The sequence below is a fragment of the Phascolarctos cinereus genome, unplaced genomic scaffold, assembly GCF_003287225.1.
Source record: "Phascolarctos cinereus isolate Bilbo 61053 unplaced genomic scaffold, phaCin_HiC Scaffold_5;HRSCAF=322, whole genome shotgun sequence".
Taxonomy (NCBI): domain Eukaryota; kingdom Metazoa; phylum Chordata; class Mammalia; order Diprotodontia; family Phascolarctidae; genus Phascolarctos; species Phascolarctos cinereus.
In genome coordinates, this window is record NW_027555958.1 from 457868129 (window position 1) to 457890243 (window position 22115).

At 40.8% G+C, this 22115-nt stretch overlaps 1 protein-coding gene across 4 annotated transcripts in view; it reads right to left on the reverse strand.

The window, feature by feature from the left end:
- Nucleotides 1-5696: 5696 nt before the first annotated feature.
- DAB1 (DAB adaptor protein 1) overlaps nt 5697-22115 on the reverse strand; it is a 318655-nt gene continuing 302236 nt past the window's right edge. For all 4 annotated transcript variants that reach the window (XM_020993085.2, XM_020993082.2, XM_020993080.2 and 1 more), the window contains one exon: nt 5697-8125. Coding sequence is in view for 1 of the 4 variants with exons in the window: in XM_020993082.2 (XP_020848741.1) it covers nt 8081-8125 (45 nt within the window). In the remaining 3 variants the exon portion in view is untranslated. The remainder of the gene's footprint in view (nt 8126-22115) is intronic.

A 22115-nucleotide genomic window follows, 5' to 3' on the forward strand; every position in this document is an offset into this window, starting at 1 on the left:
AGCAATTGCTTTGAAAATCACCTTCACGCTGGTCAGAATGCTGTTGTCAGAGATCTGACCATTCAGAGAGAGCAGGGGTGTTCCTGAGCTATGCTCTTGAAGAAAGAAGAGGATTGCCTACGTTGCCCTGAAGTTGAAGGAGCAATAAAGGCACTAAAGTCATGATATGGGAGAGTGAGAGAGTGAGACCTCCCCTGCCCACCATCACAGTTCCCATTATTATACTGAGTTACTCAGATATTGAAAGTTTGTTGGCTGATGGTTGCCTGTTCAGAAGATCCAAAGTGTGCTTCCTTTCTATAGCGAAGAATCCAAGCTACAGAATAGAATTATAAGTGTTGGAGGACCCATGTAAGATGGGAGAAGGGGATTTCACTAGAATGTCAATATTTTGTTCTGAAGGCAAAATCAAATTTAGTTTCCTTTTTAGGGGAGCTTATGAACTCCTTACTGTCAGTGCTTGAAATGAAACACTTTCTTTAGGGGGGGGTAGCTAGATGGCACAGTGGATAGAGCTTTGGCCTTGGAGCCAGGAGGATCTCAGTTCAAATCTGGCCTCAGACACTTGACACTTACTAGCTGTGTGACCCTGGGCAAGTCACTTAACCCCATTGCCTAGCCAAAAAGAAAAAAAAATTATGGGTGCCTATACTTCTTACCTTCTGTTCTAAAGCCCATCCCAGCTCTGACATTGTCTCTTCTAAGTTCTCTTCTAGTTCTGGAATTCCCTTTTGTAAGGTACCCCTGAGCCATAACCTTATTGTTTCTAACATATCCACTAACTCTAATATTCCCTGTTCTAAGGCCCCTCCCAGCTCTGACATTCTGTGTTCCAAGGTCCCTTCCAGCTCTGACGTTCTCTTTTCTAAGGCCCCTCCCAGCTCTGACAAATTCTGTTCTAGGTCCCTTCCAAAACTTATACTATAAACTATGGGAAATGAGTCCTCCCCCCCCCCCCCCCCCCCCCCCCGCCCCACATTCACACATAGCCATGATGAATGCCAGCTGCTTTCTTTTACTTCTAATCTTTAATGTTCTCTTTGAATTGAAAGGTTTTTTTTTTATAAGCACTCAAAGCTCTGTCAGTTGATTTTAATGAAACTTGTTTGCTTCTTGACTTTTTCTCTTGTCAGTCTGAGTAAAACAAAAAACACTTCCTGTCAAAACAACACAATTTTCTTTTAAGGAGAAAATGAAAGGAGAGACACCTTCTGAATTTATTTTGGCAGGAGCATAACACTCAAACAGGACACCTTTTAATTTGTCACTTCTTAAAGGTTTATTTGGGTTTGCAAAGTCGATCACCGTGGCATGCACGGGTTTGAGCTACAATTGAACCAGTTAGGTATTCAAGTGAACTTGGCTCCTGAAATTTTCCAAATGCTGTAATCAGCAAGGCCTAGTAAAAATCCTTATGGGAAAACTTGCTCTGAAATCTGAGTTAATTATACCAAATCAAATGGAGGGTTTGAGGGAGCCATAAAAAACAATACTCTTGGCAAGGCTTAAAGTTTATCCAACTCAATTTGGTCTAGTGGAAAAGGCACTGGGTATAAAGAAAAAGAATTGGATGTAAATGATGATCTTGGGTAAGTCACTTCCTCAATTTGGGACTTAATTCTATCATCTGTAAAGTTAGTTGGTTGGATTAAAGAAAAGCTAGCAAACCCTCTGGTTGGACCAGTTCGTAATTCATGCTCCTAAATGAGCATCTATCCTATTTCAAATGACCCCTGACCTGAATTGCTGGCTTGGTTCTGTCATTGGTTACCTACATGACCTTGGGTCAGTCACACCTACTATGTGTCAGCACTCTGATGAGCTCTGGGGTTATAAAAGACAATCATGAAACAGTTCTTGCTTTCAATTTTTATTTTATAAGGAGAAACAATTAAATATAAAGAAGGCTATTCAAAATATTGGGGTGGGGAAGCACTAGATTGGGTGGGCAAAGGGAGGGGTCAGAAAAGGCTGTGTCATTTGAGTCAAGTTATGAAAGAAATCAGGGCTTCTTAGAACCATGGGAAGTCACGGAATATCATGTATAAGAGTCAGGCAGCCAACTTGACCAGGCTATTGAGTGCATGAAGGGAGATGAATGTATAAAAAGCCTGGGAAGACTTACTTACCCAGCTTACTTACCCTTACCTTCCCAGGTAGGTTAGAGCCAGGTTTTACAGTCTTGATTATCCACCAGAGGAATCTGTCTTTGATCTTCAGGCAAGAAGGAACTTAAGGTTCTTACGTGTGGTAGTGTAATGGTCAGACTTATATTTCAGACATTTTAGACATATTGTGGCAGGTTTGTGGAGGATAGATCACAGAAGGGTGAGAGTTGAGACAGAGACATAAGGGTTCATGTAGAGGAGTTGACCTTGGTGAGGTGGGTTACCTGATCAAGCATCAGTGACTGGAGTGAAGAAGGAGAGAATGTGAAGAATGAACAGAGGATGAGAATATTGAGAATAATGTCAAGGGGGTACAAGGCACAGAATAGGTGAGCAGTTTACGGTGAAGTTTTGATTTTCTCTGTAAAATATGAGGTAGTGGGAGGGAGATTAAGGGGAAAAAAAGTATAGGTTTTGAACAGTCTCTGAGAGTGTGGTATGGAGAATTAATAGGGAAGAATAAAAAGATGTCCTTTCAGGGAGGAACCAGGTGAGATTAGACAATTTAAGCTTATAGAGGACTCAGTATAGACTTGTGAGTTCTTTCAACTCCATTCAGCCTTACTTAAGAAAGAAGAGAGAAAGGTGGGGTTGGTAGCAATCCAGGCTTGGGGATTGGCAAGGTGTAACAGGCAATAGGACAAAGGAACCAAGGAGAAGAGAAGAAACTGAAATGGTGAAGCAGTCAATGGCTGGGTCAAAGCTGGGAAGGGAGGAAAGTGAAGTCAGAGAAGGAAATCTGGCCTAAGGGAGTAGTCGGGGTGGAAAGACTGGAGGTCATAGTGAAGACAAAGGGTAGAAAGAGTGAGACACAGGATGAGATGTTAAGAGGTTATGGTTGTGCACAGGAACACTTGTGGGTGATGGCGAAATGAAAGGTATGACCATCTCTGGGTGTAGTTATGGTAGAGGGAATGTGCAACTCACAAGGATTAAGAAGATTGGGGAACTGGAAGGCCTGGGTATTTAAGAGAATACACATCTGTATTCTTCATATCCCCTAATATAAGAGTAGGAGCTGCAGAGGAACAGAAGACAGACAATGAGGTACTGAACTTCCAAGAAAGGGAGAAGAATGATACAAAGACTGAAGAGAATTACCACTGGGACATGAGGTATTTGATATGTGTGCACAGTGTGAACCTCAAAGGAAGTGGAGGGGACTGGAAGTGACACTCAGTAGAAAGGGATATGCCAATTCATACACCAAGACTGGTGTATTAGAAGGCATGGGAGAAGGTGCAACCAGGAAGGGATGGTTAGGGATAACATGTCCTTGGGAAAGCCAGGTCTCTGTGAATGCTGGAGGATGGAAAGAGTGCAAGGAGAAGGAAGGGGTCTAAGATAAAGGGAATTTTGTTAATGAGTGAGTAGAAATTCCAAAGAGCAAAATGAAAATGATAAGCTGACCTAGATGAAGTATTGACTCTTTAATCTTAAACTATGATGTTTGAGTGAGGAGATTCTCTACATTTCCTTCATAAAGTCTTCCAAATTGTATTAACATTTGATAATAAGTGGTCATTGGAAGCTGTAAATCTATGACCCTGAAAACATGTGTCTCTACAGCAACAGTATGACTGAGTCTGGTTTGCTTCCTCATACCCATCTAGTGGCAATCCAATAGGGCCTATTGGATTTGCAGTGGAACTTCCTTATAGAAAAAAAATGAGAGGAGGCATTAGCTAGTCTTAAATCCCATGTTCTTATTTTCACTTAGCTCTTGATTTAAGTGACTTCCCTCAGCATTTTCCATAAAGAAGTGTCCTTAGAACACGTCACTTCAAGCAAACAGCCTTGGGATAAATGACCTTGTCTTTTATGTCTTTTCTAAGGTTGATCTAGTCAATTTCTAAGTGACTCATTGAGGGAACAGAAACTGGCTGGCTAGTGGCAGTCATTCTCAACGTGGGAAATATCATGCTGATTTTGACTCATACTTCATAGTCACGTGGAGACTGAAGGACCTATTTCTCCTTTGAACAGCTAACTCTGAGGCATTGCTCCAATAATGGGAAATTTCTAAATGCCCACTATGTTCAAGTGGACAATGGTTCAATCCCAATGATGCTTGTATATTTCCATCAGAAGGTTGGCACTTGATAGAAAAGAACACAAGTATGTTGGTAGGCTCCCAAGAGTAATTTCTTCTCTGCTTCCTTCAGTCTTCCTGAAGGAAAACTATAGAAGTAATTTCAACCATGTTTTTTTTTTTCAAACATGTTTATTTGTAACAGTATTACATGATGTGTTACAGAAATTAATGGAAAATCTCTAAAAACATTTGCTGTTCTGTTGAATGCATCATACGTAAAGTTAAAAATAATGTGTCCGTATATGTTAACAAACTGTCATCTGAGGTAAAGTCGAAGTAGATCTAGAAATGTACGGCAACAGTCCTTTTATCTTTCTCCTCTTTATTAAAAAAATATGTGTCAGAATGCAGAAATGGAATTGAACAAAACCCACAGAGTAAACATCATTGTTGTCATTATCATCATTATTATTATTTCTGAAAAAAAGGGCGCCCAGTACATTAGATGATGGCATTTCATTAGACACTGGGATGACTATGGTCTATTGAAACTGTCTCATTACATGTAGAGATTGAAGAAATACGGGGAATGGTAACAAGATGGAGGTTGAGTTTCCCTGGTTTTAAAATTTACAGTGACAAATTTAGTGCCAGTGAAGGATGAGGAATTAACACTTATACAAGTAGTGTATGAAACTGGTCCAGTGCAGACTCCCTGTGAACTTCTGGGTTTCAGCCTCTTTGCTACAGAATAAAGGATGGTTGATATTCCATTGAAAGGACTTGGTAGTTCTAGCTTCCGTGACTCCCACTTTGCAAAAGAACACTGCCAATGATGAGATGGACAATAATCTTAAATGCCAACTTTCCATCCCTCAACTTATTCCATGGATTTCTTTATGTTCCAAGGAGCGGGCATTCCCAATGGAGTCCTGTGAGTGGCAACAAACCCACAGGGCTGTCAGATTCTGCTCTCAAAATATTTCCCAACAGCATAAGTGGAACAGATAATTTGACTATTTCAAAGTCAAGCAAGGTTAGAAACAGTTTTGATTGAGAGACAAAAATTAGAAGACAGCCACATTGAGGCAGAAGATAGCACCACTTGTTGGAGCAGAAATCATAAAACAACACACAGTTCTCTAAGACTTGTTTAATGGAAATGGTGGCCTTTCCTGACTCACCCTAAAACACAACTCAACTTAAGGGAATGTAGTTGTTATATTCCCTCCTTCCCACCATTTTTGTTGTTAACTGTTGACTGAAGAAGGTGGTTTCTTCATAAAATTCATGTGCATTCTTGTGAAAAGGATAGTACTCATAGGTGGCAATTTACAGATGAAAGGAAGGGAGATCAGAAAAGCAAGAGGAGAGGGACAAAGAAGATAATAGGACAAAATGGGAAATGAAGGGAAAGAAGAGAGAATGTAAAGGAGGGGAAAGATGAGTAAGGGGAAAGCACAGAAGAGAAAGAGAAAGATGACTGACTAGAGGGAAAGGGGAGTGACAGAAAAAGGAGAGGGAAAAGAATAGGGAGGTGATGAGAAGGAAGAGGAGGGAAAACAGAGAGGGGGAAAAAGATGATGAGAAGGTAGGGGAAGCAAAAGGGAAGAGGAGAGAAAAGAAGGAAAGGGGGAATGGTAGACAGTCTCTTCGTCTCTCTGTATCTTGGGCACTTTGCCTTCTAGAAACCAGTCTCATAGATTTTACAGTGATCATGTTCTCAAAACACCTAACCAGACAGCAGATTCCAGCAGCCAGGTATTGCAATATTTGGCTCCAAATACTCTCAACCATCCCGATTTGTCACTCTGTTCTTTGTTGGTGGAAAACAAGCTTTCTTCTAAGCCATTTCAGGACACACCATGATGACAGCATAAATGGTGGCTACATCCTGGCCCATTGAAATCCATGACAGTGATGCACCTTCACCTGCTCAAATTCTGAAATCATGATAATAACCCTAGACACAGATGAACCATGATCCCTTTACAGTTTTCTTCTTATTGTTAAATTGCGAATCCAACTCGCGGTAACTGCATAGGAACATTAGGAAAACATGTTTGACCTGTATAAGAATTCTCTGGAGGGCAAAAATATAGAGCTTCTGTATGAAAAGCATGTGCTAAACAGAGTAAGGAACCAAACACTGCACTTCCCCCCCCACCCCAATAAATGTAAAAAAAGGAAGCTAAAACTCTCTGTGTCGTGTACAAACAGTCCCACAGTTTCTGTAGGGGAGGAGTCAAGAATCAAAGACAGGCTCCAAAGGGTCATGTACACTGTATATGCACATGCTGTCTAGATGCATATATGTATGTATATATATATATATATTTTTTTTTTTTCTTTACATGGAGTTTGGGTACTTTTGTGGAAAAAGTGAGATCATTACCTAATGTGATCCCTCCCAGTTTTACTAGTTGCTGATTGACTAGTTGCTACCGCCAGACACACTGAGCACTGGCTCCTTATCACATCAGCATAAGCTTGTGGAAACCATACAGCATGTAAGAACCGTCCTTCCAGCTTGTCACACCTCCAGAGCCGTCTGTTCCTCTCTCTAAAGTGTAATGGCATTATTTAAAAGAATTATCAGTAAGATTGATATTTACAAAAAAAAATTATCAACATTGGACTTCCTTAAAGCCATTTCCCTTACCAAATCACAAGAGTTTTATGGTAAGAATTTTTTTTCCTTTTTCAAGATATAAAATAAAAAAAAAAAGAAATCCCATTTGAGTTTTCTGATGTACAAAAAAAAGAGATAGGGATGAACCACTTGCATCAGAGGATCAGTTTGTTACCCCACTGTTCAAGCCACTGTTGTCCCATTTGGAAAGTCATTTCATCCGAATCTGCAAACTAAAATTGGACCAGAATTATTTGGCAAATAATTTTCTTAAAAAAAAAAAGTGGCACACAGAGAAGAGAACACTTGTCTGCATAGCATCACAGCAGCAAGAGATTGGAGAAATAAAAAATATTCCTTTATTGTACTTAGCATTTGGAGATTTCTAGGAAATAATATGAGTTTTTTCCTCCTTCTCATCCAAGAGAGATGATGCATTTTCTTCCCATAGTGCGAATGTTCAATCTGAAAGCAGCATTTCTCCATCCTGAAGCACGAGAGCAAAGAGGTCCTTTTGGCAACCATTTATTTTTTAAAAAATCATCACAAATAATCAGTTGTGTGATTTAATTCCGTGATTTCAAGTTAAGATTCATTTCACATGAGGCAATTTCCAACTAGATTTCATGACTTATTGGGGGGGGGAAGTTACCAGGAAGTACAAAAAATGGTACACCCATTATCTTTAGGTATGCTAGGGGGAAGGGGAACCCCCAAATCAAAGCCACAAGGCAGGACCAGTTTTCTGTAGTTATGAGAAACAATCATCATTGATGTAAAAATTCAGACTTGGGTCCAAGAACCTGATGGACAACAATCTTGCAAGCACATCAGACCCTCTGACTTTGCTTAAAACAAATAAGTGGCCATTAAAAGTTAACTTTTCACTGCCAGTGACTCCAAATGCAATAGTCAAGGTTGAGGGAAACAAAAAGATTTCCCATCGTGGGTAATTCAGAACTCTTGTCAAGAGGGCTCAAGGTATTTTGTAGGGTAAGTAATTATTGGATGGTTCCAGGGATGGTGATGGTGGGGGTTCCTTTTTTTTTTCCTTTTTGTGCTGCCATAGATATTAGCCGCTGGTTGCCCAAGTGGTCAGGTCCATCTGTAGAATTAGTTCAGCAGGCAACCATCAATTCCATTGTCAGATGGGGTCATATCAAAGAAATCAGGAGAGCCCAAGGCCTGTTGAGATGTAGGTTTCCATTTGAGTCTTGAAGCGCCCACCCCAAACCCACAATGATGCTATTTCTTAGGTCTGTTGATCTGCGCGTAGAGGGATTCATACTCCTGTGGACAGAAGAACGCAAATGAGATGGTCCTACTAGACAGGTACTGTGGAATATAGGCTTGGGTATACTTTGGAGAATATTATCAAAGGAAGTTCATTCATTCAGGCTTCCAACAAACATTTACAATGTGTTGAACATTGATGGTGATAAAAAATTCAGGTAAGATATTGTCCTTGTTTTGACAAAGCTTACAATCTAGTGGGCATGTGTGACATAAACATACATAGCATCATTGATTTAGAACTGGAGGGGAATTTAGAGGCCATAGATCCCAGCCCTCTAACTTACAGATGAGGAAACTCAGGAACAGAGTGTTTGAATAATTTGCTCAGGTCACACAGCTAGTAAGTGACTGAGGCATGATTCAAACTCAGGACTTTTTGATTCCAAGCCTAGCACTCTTTCCACTATATCTTACAGATAACTATAGCATGAAATATTGCCTATGCATATTCAGGATGAATTCACAGAACCTTGGGAAGACTTGCCTGAATTAATGCAGAGCAAAAAAATTAGAAGCAGGAAAATAACATCAAAAGATTTCAGAAATCTTACATACGCAATGACCAACTGTGACCTTAGGGGACTGGTGGAAAGCACACCTCCTGCTATTGGCAGAGGTGATGGACAAGAGGTGCACATATTTTCATATGTGGTCACTAGATTGATTTCTTCTCTTCAAGTATACTTCTTTGTTCCAAGCAGGGTCCTGTGGGTGAAGTGGAGGCTGCTACTGGGGACAGACAGTGGTACTTTTGAAAAAGAAAGTAACGTCAATTAAAAAAAATGAGGAAAATAAATGAAGTAAAGAGTTACAAAATGACATGCTATATAAAGTCTAGGGTAACTGGTCATTAGTGTTCGGAGAGGATTTCTGGAAGAAGTGGTACTTGAGGTGAATCTTAAAGGATGGATCATTGGGAATTTCAACAAAAAGGGGAGGAGTGACATTCTAGTGACACTGTGAGCAAAGGTATAGAGGTGGGACCATTCTGAGTGAAGCACAAGGGAGGAAAAGAGATAAGGATGGAAAAGGAGAATAACATCAGATTGCAGAAGGTTTCGAATGGCAGGGTATAGAGGTTTAATTTTACTCTGAAGCCAAAGTTTGTAGAAGAGGACTGTAGCTTTCAAGGGCTGCTTATGGACTGACTTCAGATGAGCTCCATGTGTATTTTTTATCACTCCCTTCCTTCCTCTACACATCAATACATTTCAAAATCTGGCCACTTGGAATGATACAAACTCTATTTTAAAGGATATCTAAGTTCTGATGAGGCATGAACAATTGGACATCTGTATAAAGAATACTCTTCCAGTTTTTGTTTTAGTATGGTCAGTTTTAAGGGTGCAGTATTGAGAACAGTGGGCCTTGGTTTCAGAGTTCCCACCTCTTACATTAACTAAGTCACGTGACCTCGAGCAATTCAACAAACATTTATTAGACTATTGGGTGTGTGGTGCTGCCAATACCAAGACAAACACAAATCATGCCTGTCCTCAAGAAGATTATGTTCTGCCGGAGGCATATAACACATGTGCACGTTAGCAGATACAAAATATTTAAAGGACTTAAAGTAATTTTTCTATTGTTCTTTTAGAATCTTATTTTTATAGATACTTTTTATCTTTAACAACACATTAATTCCTAGATAGATCCCTCTCTTCAAACTGAGTGAGCCTTTACTTGTCATAAAAAATTGAAAAAAGGAATACAAGGCAGTCCAGCAAAACCACCGAACGCATCAATCACATCTGAAATCATACGCGATGTTACCTATGCGCCCAGGGCTTCTCCCATCTCTGAAAATATGAGAGGTAAGAGTGTTTTAACTCTTCTCTGAGGCCTCCTAAGTCTGATCATGATAATTACATACCAATTAGTTTTCAAAGTAATTTTGAGAGGGAGGTAGAACTGAGCATGGAGTCATAAAGGCCTAAGTTAAATTCCTGCCTCAGATACTTGCTAGCTGTATGACTTTCAGTAAGTCACTTTACCTTTCTGGGCCTCAGTTTCAGTTTGTAAAATGAGGGCATTGGACTCAATGGACTCTAAGGTCCCTTCCAGCTCTCAAGCTATGAAGCTATGAAATGCACATATATTACTTTCCTTCTCTGATCTGAACTATCATTTTCTCTCTTTAAATGAAATCTCTCTCTCTCTCTCTCTCTCTCTCTCTCTCTCTCTCTCTCTCTCTCTCTCTCTCTCTGTCTCTGTCTTCTCTCTCATCTCTTTCTCCATTTTCTCTTTCATCTCTTTCTCCATCTTTTTTCTCATCTCCCTCATCACTCTCATCTCATTCTTCTTTCTCTCTCTCTTTCTCCTCTCCTCTCCTCTTTTCCTGTTTCTGTCTCTCTCTCTCTCTCTCTCTCTCTCTCTCTCTCTCTCTCTCTCTCTCTCTCTCTCTCATATGGAGGAGGGGTATATTAAATGCTAACTATGACTGTTTGGAAGAAATATTGTATTTTGCCAGGAGGGATGTTAATGTCAACATTTCTGGGTTATGGTTGAAGAGTGGCACCCCAACCCCTCCCTATTCCAGCTCTCTCCATTCCACCTTCATCCCAGATGCCCTAAGAAGTCAGACTGACTTGATCTCTCCCACCAATTTACTGTATTCTAATTCTGGAAGCTAATTAATCCGACAGAGAGCGACACCTAGAAACAGAAGTAGGCAGCAAGTTCAGCCAGGCTCATTACTGGCAGCCAGCATTAACTTTCCAAAGCAGTGATAAATATTCACAGATCCTGAGAGAGCCTGAATTTAGATTTGAGCAGCCATCGCAACAAGGCGATAGCTGGCACTCAGTTATCCCTATCAATGATGGGGAGCACACCAAACATTTGGTGGTCCCCAAATCAGATGAGTGCTGTAATGTCCTCATGGGAAGGGAGTATCATAAAATGGATAGACAGCATACTGTCCTTGTAGTCAGGAAGAGCTGGGTTCAAGCCCTGCCTCTGACTCAAACATGACTATATGACCCTGAGCTAGCCAGTTAACCTCAGGTAATTCTTTAAGACTATCTGAGGCACAGAGGAGGTGTTGATCTGAGTTGGTAGAAAGTGTTTCATCATAATGAAATCACATTCTGTATAATGATGTTAGATCTGTCAAATGTTATAGTATAAAACTACAGCCTTTTCCCAAAAATGTTTGTTATAGATCAAGAAAGGTCCTCAGAGCTCATTTAGGCTAATCCTTTCATTCATTTTACAAGTGAGGAAACTGAGGCCCAGGGAAGTAAAATAACTTCCCAAGTCACAATGCCAATGCCCAAGACAATATTTGAACCTTGGTCCACTGCCTGTACCACACTGTGCACCAATGTAGGGATTTGGCAAAAAGTCTGCCTTGCTGATTGTTGAAGCATACAATGTTAATGCTGAAGGGACCCTATGATAAGGACACTGAGATATGGAACATTATTATTATAAAGTAACTTAAGTCAACTAGCATTTATTAAGCACCTACTATATGCTAGCCCCTGTGTTAAGTAAGCCTTGTGGATGCAAAGAAAGGCCAAGCAAATTTAAAAAAAAACAGTCCCTGCTCTCAAGGAGCTTCCAGTCTAATAGAGCAAAGCATGTTTTAATGTAGCACATTAGAGCTGGGAGGGACATAATCATGCAGAATATTATAGCTGGCATGAAAATGTAAATGCTAGAGTAGGGAGGGACCTTATGACACAGAATGCTGGGACACAGAAGGCTAGAGCTTCAAGGGTTCTTAGAACATAGCACTTAGACTGCTGGAGTTGCAAAGGAACTTAGAATATGCAATGCTACAGCACAAAGCACATAGACTATTAATGCGAGAAAGAGCTTTGTATATAAAATGCTAGACAATAAAACATCCATAGAACACGGAACCTCAGCCCTAAAAAGGACTTTAGCTGGCGATCTAGTCCAACCCCTTAAAGACCAACCCATACTGGAGCCAGAATCTCCATTACACCATTCCCAACAAGTAGCCATCCACCCTTTGTCTGGGGACATCCAGTGAAGTAGAGCCCACTGCCTCCCGAGACAACTCATTTTAAAGGAAACTGAGGACAATGAAGTTAACAGCAATTTGTTTAACTCTGATTTGGTTTGATTAATGGTAGGACCAGGACTAAAACCCAAAAGTATCTTGATTACCTCCAACCCAGTACTCTTTCCATAAGTAAGAGGTCCTTTGAATTAAGTGGAAAAGTAACATTGGTAAATACTGTTGGGCACAAAATATAGAGAAAATAATCTTTTCATCAAAGAAAAGTAGGGAAATAATCACAGTGAAGAGTCCTGAGATCATGCTGTATAAGAATAAATTAAAAGAACCGGGAATGTTTAATCTGGAGAAGAGAAGACTTGGAGATGGATATATATACTCTTCAAGTATTTGAAAGGATGATATATGGCAGACAGATTAGGCCTGGGCTAGTTCTTTATGGCCTCACAGGGCAAAACTAGGAGTAATGGGTTGAAGCCAGGGAGGAAGATTCAGGTTTCCTGACAATCTGAGCCTTTGGAATGGGCTGCCTTGGGATGGAGTGGGTTCTGCATCACTGCATGTCCACAAAAGATGAATGGCTACGGGATGGAAATGGTATCAAGGGGATTCTTCTCCTGATATGGGTTGGACTGGCTGGTCTGTGAGGTATCTTACAGTTTAGAGCAGCTGAATATTCAAATGTCAACTAATTCCTGTCCTTCAAGCCTGACCTTGATACTGTCTTATTGGTGAAATTATCTCCTGATGAGGCCCCTTTAAGGTTGCCTCCCTTTCTAATGAATTCCACTCCTTAGTAAGGTTTTAGTGTCTGCCAAAGCACTATTAAATAAGATGTTTTCTAATAAATAAATACAATGTGTTTAATAAAATGAAAATCAGAATAACAGGGTAACAGATGTCTCGCTGTCACCTTAAATTCAACATATCTAACTGAGCTCATTGTATTTTACACTCCCATTTCTGTAAATGGTGCTCAGTCACTGAGACTTGACATTTTGTAGTCATCTGTGATTCTTTCCCTTCTTCATCCCCCAGTGCTATCCATCACAGAGACCTGGCCATACTTCCTTGTCACATATTTCAAATCTGTTCTTGTCTTTTAGCTCTCTCCACCCTTATTGCCCCAAGCCTGAATTATGAGAGCCTTTTAACTGGTCTTCTGACTTCTATCCGTCCTGCCCTCTCTATGCCCACTCTGTACTGATAAATTTAGCTACCTAAAAGGCCATTTTGTTTTGTATACTCCCATGATCAAACACCATTGATGAGTCCCTAACAGGCTGTTGAATTGAAATGAACAGAGTTGGACTGAATTTTGGGAGGGACTGAATGGAGCCAGTTCCATTGAGAGTAACCTGAATAATGAAAATCAGCTGAATGAACTTGGGACATCTAGTCCAAAGTAGATTTAGAAGGTGGCAGGAGAACTGTGTTCAAACATTTGGGGGGCTATTATGAGGCAGAGGGAGAGGTCTTTTTTCAGGGCAGTTCTAGGAGACAGGAGTGAGATTAACATGGAAAACTTAGAAGGAGGCAAATTTCAGGCCAACATAAAGCAGTTTCTCACAACAAGAGCTGTCCAACAGTAAACTGGGCTATTTCTTAAGGTAGTGACTTCCTCTGCAGTGGGAGTTTTAAGAGGCTGGGTGACCAACTGTCCAGCATGTCGAAGAAGGGCTTCCTCTATGGGGAGGGATGTTGAATGAGATAACTTCTAAGGTTTCTCCAGGCTCTGAGGTGTGGGGATTCTTCATTATGATTGCTTGGGATGGTGGAAGGTCACTGGAAGCTATGAAGACACATATGTAACCTCAAGGCCATGGATTAGCCCCATTCCTTTTCCCAATTTTGCTGGAACCATTGTGTCCATTCTTCTGTAGGGCCTGGGTTCAGAGCTCATTTCTAATACTTATTACCTGTGTGACCTTAAGCAAATTATTTGTCCTCTGTGGGCCTCAGCTTCTTCATCTGTAAAATGAGTAGGTTGGACTAGATGGCCTTTGGGGTCCCTTCCAGCTTTGGGTCTATGATCCTATATTGGGGTCATCTTGCTGGCTTTCTCTGGATATTGGGGCGTGAGAGACACCAGTGGAGCTTGCAGGCTCCATAATGGTTATCCTTCATTTACTATCACTCTTTGACCAGATTATCTTTTTTTTGTTCATAGGTAAGGCCAGGTGGTAGAAAGGTTTGGGCTAGAGGTCCCAAGGTCAATTTGAAGCTTGGAGACTTACTACTTATGAATTTGGGCGAGATACTTTACCTCAGCCTCAGTTTCCAAATCTGTAAAATGAGAGAGTTGCAGTAGAAATTAATATATTCCCTTCCAGATCTAAATCTATTAACTTAACTTCCTTGGTCTGACATTCAATGCCATGTACAACCTTTACCCAAACTTCCTACCTAGCCTCACCGCCCAGTATGCCCAGAAGTGATCACTGGCCAAAATGGTCTGTTCACTGTCATTTCTTCACATCTTTTCAAATTTCTCATCTCTGCCCCTTCCCTCAGATCAAAAGTCCTCCTCCTCCTTCTCTGTCTCTCAAGATCTAGCCCAAATCTTCTTCTAAGAGGACTTCACTATCTACTCCAAATACTCAATGATGTCTTCATGCTTTGAATTGGATCAGGAAGAGAACAAACAATCTGAGAATGTGTCCTGTCTCTACTTGTGTGACCTTGGACAAATCACTTCCACAATGGGCCTCAGCTTTCTCTCTTCTAAATAAAGGGGCTAGACAATATACATTTTAAAGTCCCTATGCCCAACTCCAGGCCTTCAACTTTAATCCCAATTCTGAGTGCTAAGGTTCTGTGTTCTAAGGACTCTCTCAGCCTGATGCTTTATACTTTAAGAAAAGGGTTCTTAACCTGGGGTTTGTAAACTTTAGGAAAAAAATTGTCAACTGCATTTTAATGTAATTGGCTTTTTTTGTAATCTGATGAATTTTATTTTTCAGTTTAAAAACATTATCTAGAGAAGGGGTACATGACACAAAAAAAGGTCAAACCCTGGGGAGCTGAGGATCTTCCTCTTCCTCACCCCTGCTGGATAAAGGGAAGCAGAAAGACAAAGCCATGACATAGATTTTTTCCATCCCTCCATGCCCCTATTGCCCCACTGGACTCTTCTCATCAAGCACAGGATGTCCACAATCAGATAGATGCCGACTCCCAGATAGTCCTACCTCTGCTGAAGACATCTCAGAGCCCCACTCCCACTCTCATCCTTGGCTTGGTAGGGGATCACCTGGCTTGCCATTACTCCCTAAGCTGCTCTGGCCTAAGCCCAGAAGGCTAGGAGGCCTTTGGACTTTCTCTGCCTAAGTACTATCTAACCTACCAAATAACTTGTTAAATTGCAGAGAAGATTCTGATTTGCATTGGTAGAGGAATTTTTCCCACTGGGAGTTACCTATGCCAATGGAAACACAGGTCTAGTGCAAAAATAAAAATGATAATTGGTGCTTATAATTCATTTGGAAGGTTCTCTCACCTAAACTTTGACAATCCTGTAAGGTAGGTTAGAGGAAACTGAGTCTCACTGAAGTGAAGTAATCAGATCAAAAACATTATATCTAGAAGATATAGATTGGAAGGTAGGCAAGCATATGGGTCAGCAGTAACTGACCTTTCATTCACTTTTTTTTTGGTGGTAATGAAGAGTCAATTTTTCCCTTATCAAGTTTAACTATCATTGTTTTCCAGATGAGGAAACACAAGGTTCAGAGAAGGCATGTAACTTACCCAAAGGCATTCAAGTGTTATCAGTGACATGATTCAAATCAAAGTCTTCAAGATTTTGGACCATAGCACTAGATTACCTTTGTAACTGATCCTCCCTGGACATGGTGTTTACAATTCAATTCAATTCACCGAACATTTATTAAGCACCTTCTGTGTGCAGAGAGCACTGGTAGGTACTGGGAGAGACACAAAGCTTAGATTGAACCCAGTTCCTGCCTCATGGTCCTGACAATCCAGTTTCTTGAATCCTCCCTGATAGGGTCACCACCCCCTGTCTACCTTCTAGCCTTTCTATCTGGCTGACTCTTTTGCTTCACCTTGGGGTGAATCCATCTTAAGTGAGACTTTAATGTTTCACGTTCAGGCTATGGAGACCAGAATGAAGAATGACTCTGCTTCTCAGAGAGCCTGATTATTTATGGCTCTTTCCATTGTTAATAGTCAAGACTGACTGCATGGCTTCCCCTCCTTGACTTGACAGCTGTGGGGGGGGGGAGGATCTGATAAGCAGTTTATTTACTTAACTCATTTAACTGAATAAATGTTTTCATTTTTCTTTCATCTCTCCAAGAGCTCATGATGCATTTTGAGATTGCCCTAGGAATGGATCCCCATGACAAACATTCTTTGCTCTCCTGTACTGGTCTTTGCTGTGTGAGTGTACGTCTTTTGGCCTGTTCTTTCCTTGAGTCTCACTCATACAGTTTTCCCTACCTCAAACTCAGACTAGAGAGAAGCACACAATAAAATAAGCTAAGTGCACAAACATTAATTAAGCACCTACTGTGTGCCAGGCACTATGTTAAGCACTGGGGATACAATAACTGAGTAGTTTGGCTTCATTGTCCAAATGGAGACAGATGCTATGTGATACAGTGGAAAGAAAACTGGATTTAAAGCCAGAGTATCTGGGTTCTAATCCTTCCTCTGTCACTTATATGTGTGACATGGGACAAATCGTTCACATTTTCTGGATCTTAGGTTCTTTATTGATGAAATGATGGGGGTGGGGGGTGGTATTAGGCAAAATGGCCTCTAAGTTCCCTTCCATCTCTAAATCTAAGATCTTAACACCAAACATCTTCTGACAGAAAATCAGTGGAGATCTTCCTTGCCTCTTACCATGGTCCAGAGTAGATTGATTCTACCAACAAGGCTCAACCCTACTTCCTAAGAGCCCTGCAGATATTACCAGGGGAGTGTTGTTTGTGATAATAGTTGGACTTGTGATAGGGGTGTAGGGATGTCTCTCCTTTAAACTAAAGGAAAGGGGAAGGGGAAAAAGACATAAAAGAACACCTATACACTGTTGGCTCTGCTCACCCTCCTCTAAATAAATGTCTGAAATGGGATAGAGAAGCTAAATCAGCAGGGTGAAAAATTAACAATAGTTTGGAAATGTCAGGTGAGTGAAGGCACTAAAGTCAAGAAGACCTATGTTGAAATCTAGCCTCAGACACTTACTGGCTGTGTGACCCTGGGCAAGCCACTTTACCTGGTCTGCCTCAGTTTCCTTATCTGTAACAAGAGCTGGAGAAAGAAATGGCAAACCACTCTAGTATCTTTCCCAAGAAAACCCCAAATGGGGTTACAAAGAGTTGGACATGACTGAAAAATGACTGAATAACAAATAACGAAAGCAATGAATATATTTGAAGAAAAGGCAATAACATTTGGGCACTTAAGAATGGGTTGCCTTTGGATGGCTTATTATGTGAGCTCTTTATGGGGGGGAGTCTTGCAAGATAGATCAGCTGATTTGCCATCACCCTATAGAGGAAATGGCCATGTGATGTGCTATCCTTGATCTGTAGTTCTGAAATCTCTAAGATAACCTTTCAAAGGGGAAAAAGAAAAAAAACAAAAAACAAAAAAACCCTGTCCCATTAAAGATCACACTCAGCCCCATCTAGAAGACAAAGGTGCTGAAATGTGTAGCTGAAAGTTAAGGTTCTGATACTACTGAAGAGGAAAGTGCCCAGGAGAATAACAAAAATGTGATGGATTCTCTGTCAGTCAAATGGAGGCTGGGTACAACAGGATAGCTTCAACAGATAGTGTTTTCATTTATTTTCATTTATTATTATTTTTTTGGCTAGGCAGTGGAGTTAAGTGACTTGTCTGGGGTCACATAGCTAGTAAGTGTCTAAGACCAGATTTGAACTCAAGTCTTCTTGACTCCAGGCCTAGCGCTCTATCCACTGTGCCACCTAGCCACCCTACTCTAGACTTTATTCTGACTGATATGGAGAAACCGGTTACCCAAGGAAATACCGGATCCTTGAGAGGAAGTGACCACGCCATCTTAGGAGGTTACGGCAGACAGCAACAGCAAAATTATGGGCAGAGCTGGATGCATATTCTAAATTTGGGAATGGTGATTTCTGATTTTAGACATGAATGTAACAGAAGAGATTTGTCCTTGCAGAGCTCTTTCCATTTTGTCTATAAAAGGATCCTGGGAAATGGGGCTCTTTCCCAGGCAGTTATTGAAACGGCCACAGTTGCATATCTGTGTCACTTTATCAAAGTTGACCTGTCTGGCTTGTTAAACCCTTACTCAATGCATGCTTGTCAACTTGAAGTAACTATGATCCTTTGAGCTGGAAAAGGAACCTAGAGCTCATCTGGTCTAAAAATTTTTAACCTACCATCAGTGAACTTTTAAGAAATAAATTTTAATTACTGTGTTTCATTCTAATTGCTTTGCTTTATCATCCTATTAATTTTATTTCATGTATTTAAGAAGTTGATTCTGAGAAGGGTCCCTAGGCTTTCCCAGACTGCCAAAGGGGTTCTGGACATAAAAAAGCTGAAAATCCCTTTTCTAGCCCTAGTCTCTCTTTTTACAAATGAGGAAACTGGGGCCCAGAATGGGAGTGTAATTTGCTGTAGAGCACACAATTAGTAAACTAGCAAGATCTCTATGAGCTGGAAGTATAAAATGAAGAAGATCAAGCAGTGTGGTACAACAAAAAGATGGACGGATGGGTGGGTGGATGTTCACTTTGAATTAGGAAGATCTGGGTTCAAATGCTTCCCCTGATATGTACTAGATGAGTCATGATAAATAAATCTCTTAACCTCTTGGTGTTTGCAGCAATGGGACGATAAGTCTAAGACTACAAAGGAGAAGGAAGAGAGAGGGAGGGAGGAAGGGAGAGAGGGGGAGAGACAGAGAGAAACAGAGAGACAGAGAATGAGAATATATTAAGGCAGAAGAAGTTTTGTGTAACAAAAATCTGAAAGACTTATGAGTACTGACTCTTGCCTGTACTGTCAACACATTAACTATCCTAGCAGGATTTGCTTAATTTCTTTTCTTTGCAACAAGAGAAGCCTCTCTGGCTGGTTGGGGTATAAAGGTTATTTCTAGTACAGTGCTTGGCATACAGCAGTATTTATTGACGGCTTAAATGCTTAAAGCACCAACATTTTGTCATTTTTTTAAAAATGTGATTTTCCCAACCACTGGACACTTATCGTAATCCCTCCTTCAGTCAAAATCAGATAGCCACTCACTGGGCATGCTTTAGAGGTCATTTCTTTTTTGTGATGTGGTTGAGCTGACTGCCTTTGAGGTCCCTTTAACTCGGATTCAAGGATTCTGTGAATAGGGAGAGGGAGAACTCAATTGGCATAAGCAAATATGAAGGATAGCACCTGACACACAGTAGGCCCTCAATAAAAGCTCATTGAATTGATTATTGTTGAGTCAAAATGATTTGAGCTAAGTGGACCTAATAGAAGAGAGGAGAGGAAGAATTGATTTGGAAAGGAGCCATCCAGGGTTGGCCTCAAGAACCTCAGAGGTCCCTTCCCAATTTGAACTTTCTTGATGCTTTACAGTTATAAAACAAAACAAAACAACTCACAACAACTCAAGTGAGGGTTGGGGGTGTATGTTAGCTAGAAGCCCACTTGATAATCATTAAAGGTGAAGTGTCAGCGAAAGAGTGGAAGTGGGCCACTGTCTCAAACTGAATGGCCTTCTTGAGGAAGATAGTGCCTCAATGCACAGATCTGTCACCAATTTAAACCACAGAGTTCTTCCTGAAGGGTTTCTGCATCAGAATGATGTCTATTGTTTAGTGGAAGAACAGTCCCTGTCACCTATTGTTCATTCATCACATGTTTTTTTTTTCTTTTGGTGAGGTGATCGGGGTTAAATGATTTGCCCAAGGTCACACAGCTAGTAAGTGTTAAGTGTCTGAGGCTGGATTTGAACTCAGGTCCTTCTGACTCCAAGGCCAGAGCTCTATTCACTGTACCACCTAGATGCCCCTATTCATCAATTACACATTTTTCAAGGCAAGGTTGAGGTTATGAAAAACTACCTGGGAAGAGGCCCTCTCAGAGACTAATGCACAAAGAATGGCACCATGATTCCTTCCTTCCTTTCCAACTCTCCTACCAAGGCATGCACATAACCTTTAATTCCTCAGCTATAGAAACCCTTGGCAATCCACCAATCGACAACCATTTTTTAAAACACTTTCTTTATATTGTATGTCAGCACTGAGCTAAGTACTGGGGTTACAAAGAAAGGCATATGATCCCTGTCCTCAGAGAGCTCATGTTCTCATGGGGGGATGACCTGTGAATTGCTAAGTACATAGAAAATGTATATGAAATAGATGGAAATTCATCTCAAAGGGAAAGAACTGAGAGGCTGAGAAATACTCCAGAAAGTGGACCTGAGCTGAATTTAGAAAAAAGCAGATTTGAAGAGGTTAAATATTTCTAGTGTGATTATGGCTCTTGGGTTGTTGGCCTCTTTTCCTAGTATAAAAATGTGAAAACATACCATAGCTTAAATCCTTTAATCATAAACTCTAGTAACTAAATACACTTAAGGTGTTTTGTTCATTTTAAATAATGGTCTAAGTAGCAGATGCTCAGAGAGTGGCACCAAGATGTCATTGAATGTATTTCAGGATACTGATCACAATTTACTGGCTAAATGGATTGGCTCATGCAAGTCAGGATGAAAACTGTATCACTGGGTGGCTGTGAGCTCCCACCATACACCAGAATGGAAGAACTGGTGGAACATATCAAAACTGAACATAGCTGGTGACCTCATAAAATAGAGCTGGGGAACCAGTGGGATCCACTCTCTCCAGAATGGCAGCCTTCTCTGGAGAAGAGAGGGGCTGCATTGAATGTCAAGCGCAAGAGGGCCTTCTGCAGAAATGGAGTAACTTCAGGGACGAGTAAGCATTGCAAGAATGTTTAATATTGGAGAGCTGGGTTGGAAGCGATGACATAGTATAGAGAGTGAGGTGCCTCTCCAACGCTTTGAAGGCAAAGACATGCATCTTTGGACTTTTAATTCAAGGCTCGCTGTGAAGATGCTGCAATAAGCATTATAAATTTAGAGCTGCAAAGGAACTCAGGTCATCCAGATGAGGAAACTGAGGTCTTGATAGACCAAGTGACTTGCCCAAGGCAAAAGAATTAGGCCAAAGGAAATATAACTGACAAGTTGAACTTATTTCTAGGTACATGGACTTTTTGGGTTTCCTTATTTTGGGTTTCCATCTTTTACTTACTAGCTAAGGAACATTGGTAAGTCATTTAATTTCTCTGAGTCTCTGTTTTCTCAGCTGGAAAATTAGGACAATAATTGGATGATTCTTAAAGGATCCAGATTTTAAAGGGCCCTGGATTATCTGCTACAATCTTTTCCCTGGAGAAATGAGGAAAGTGAGACCCAAAGAAGGATGTTTCAGGTACCAAGCAGTAGAACAAGGAATCAGACTCAAGTCCTGTGCTCTTTTTACTCCACTTCCCTGAAACCCCAATGTGAATGGGCTTACAACTGAGCCCCAAATGGCTGGCAGGTAGAGGAAAGCTCTCTGCCAATGGGACAGCTGTAAATGAAACAGGTATATTTTAAATCATTGTTACCCTCATAGGATCACAGATTTCAAGCCGAAAGGGATGCTAGAGGTTGTATAATTTGACCCCCCTTTTTAATGATGAGTCAACTGAGGTCTAGAGAAATGAAGGGTCACCTGTGCAGGGTCACACCTGTGCAGGTAAGTAACAGAGTCAGGATCAAACCTAGGTTCCCTGATTCCAAATTCAGTGCCCTTTCCATTATGCCATGCTGCTGTTATTTCTTCTCAATAGGAAAGCTACAGGCTCACTGGGCCTGGCATTTTGGTTGGGACATTGTGGTTGGTCCTATGACTACCCTTGTGTTGGAACACAGACATATGACAGTCATAGCAAACT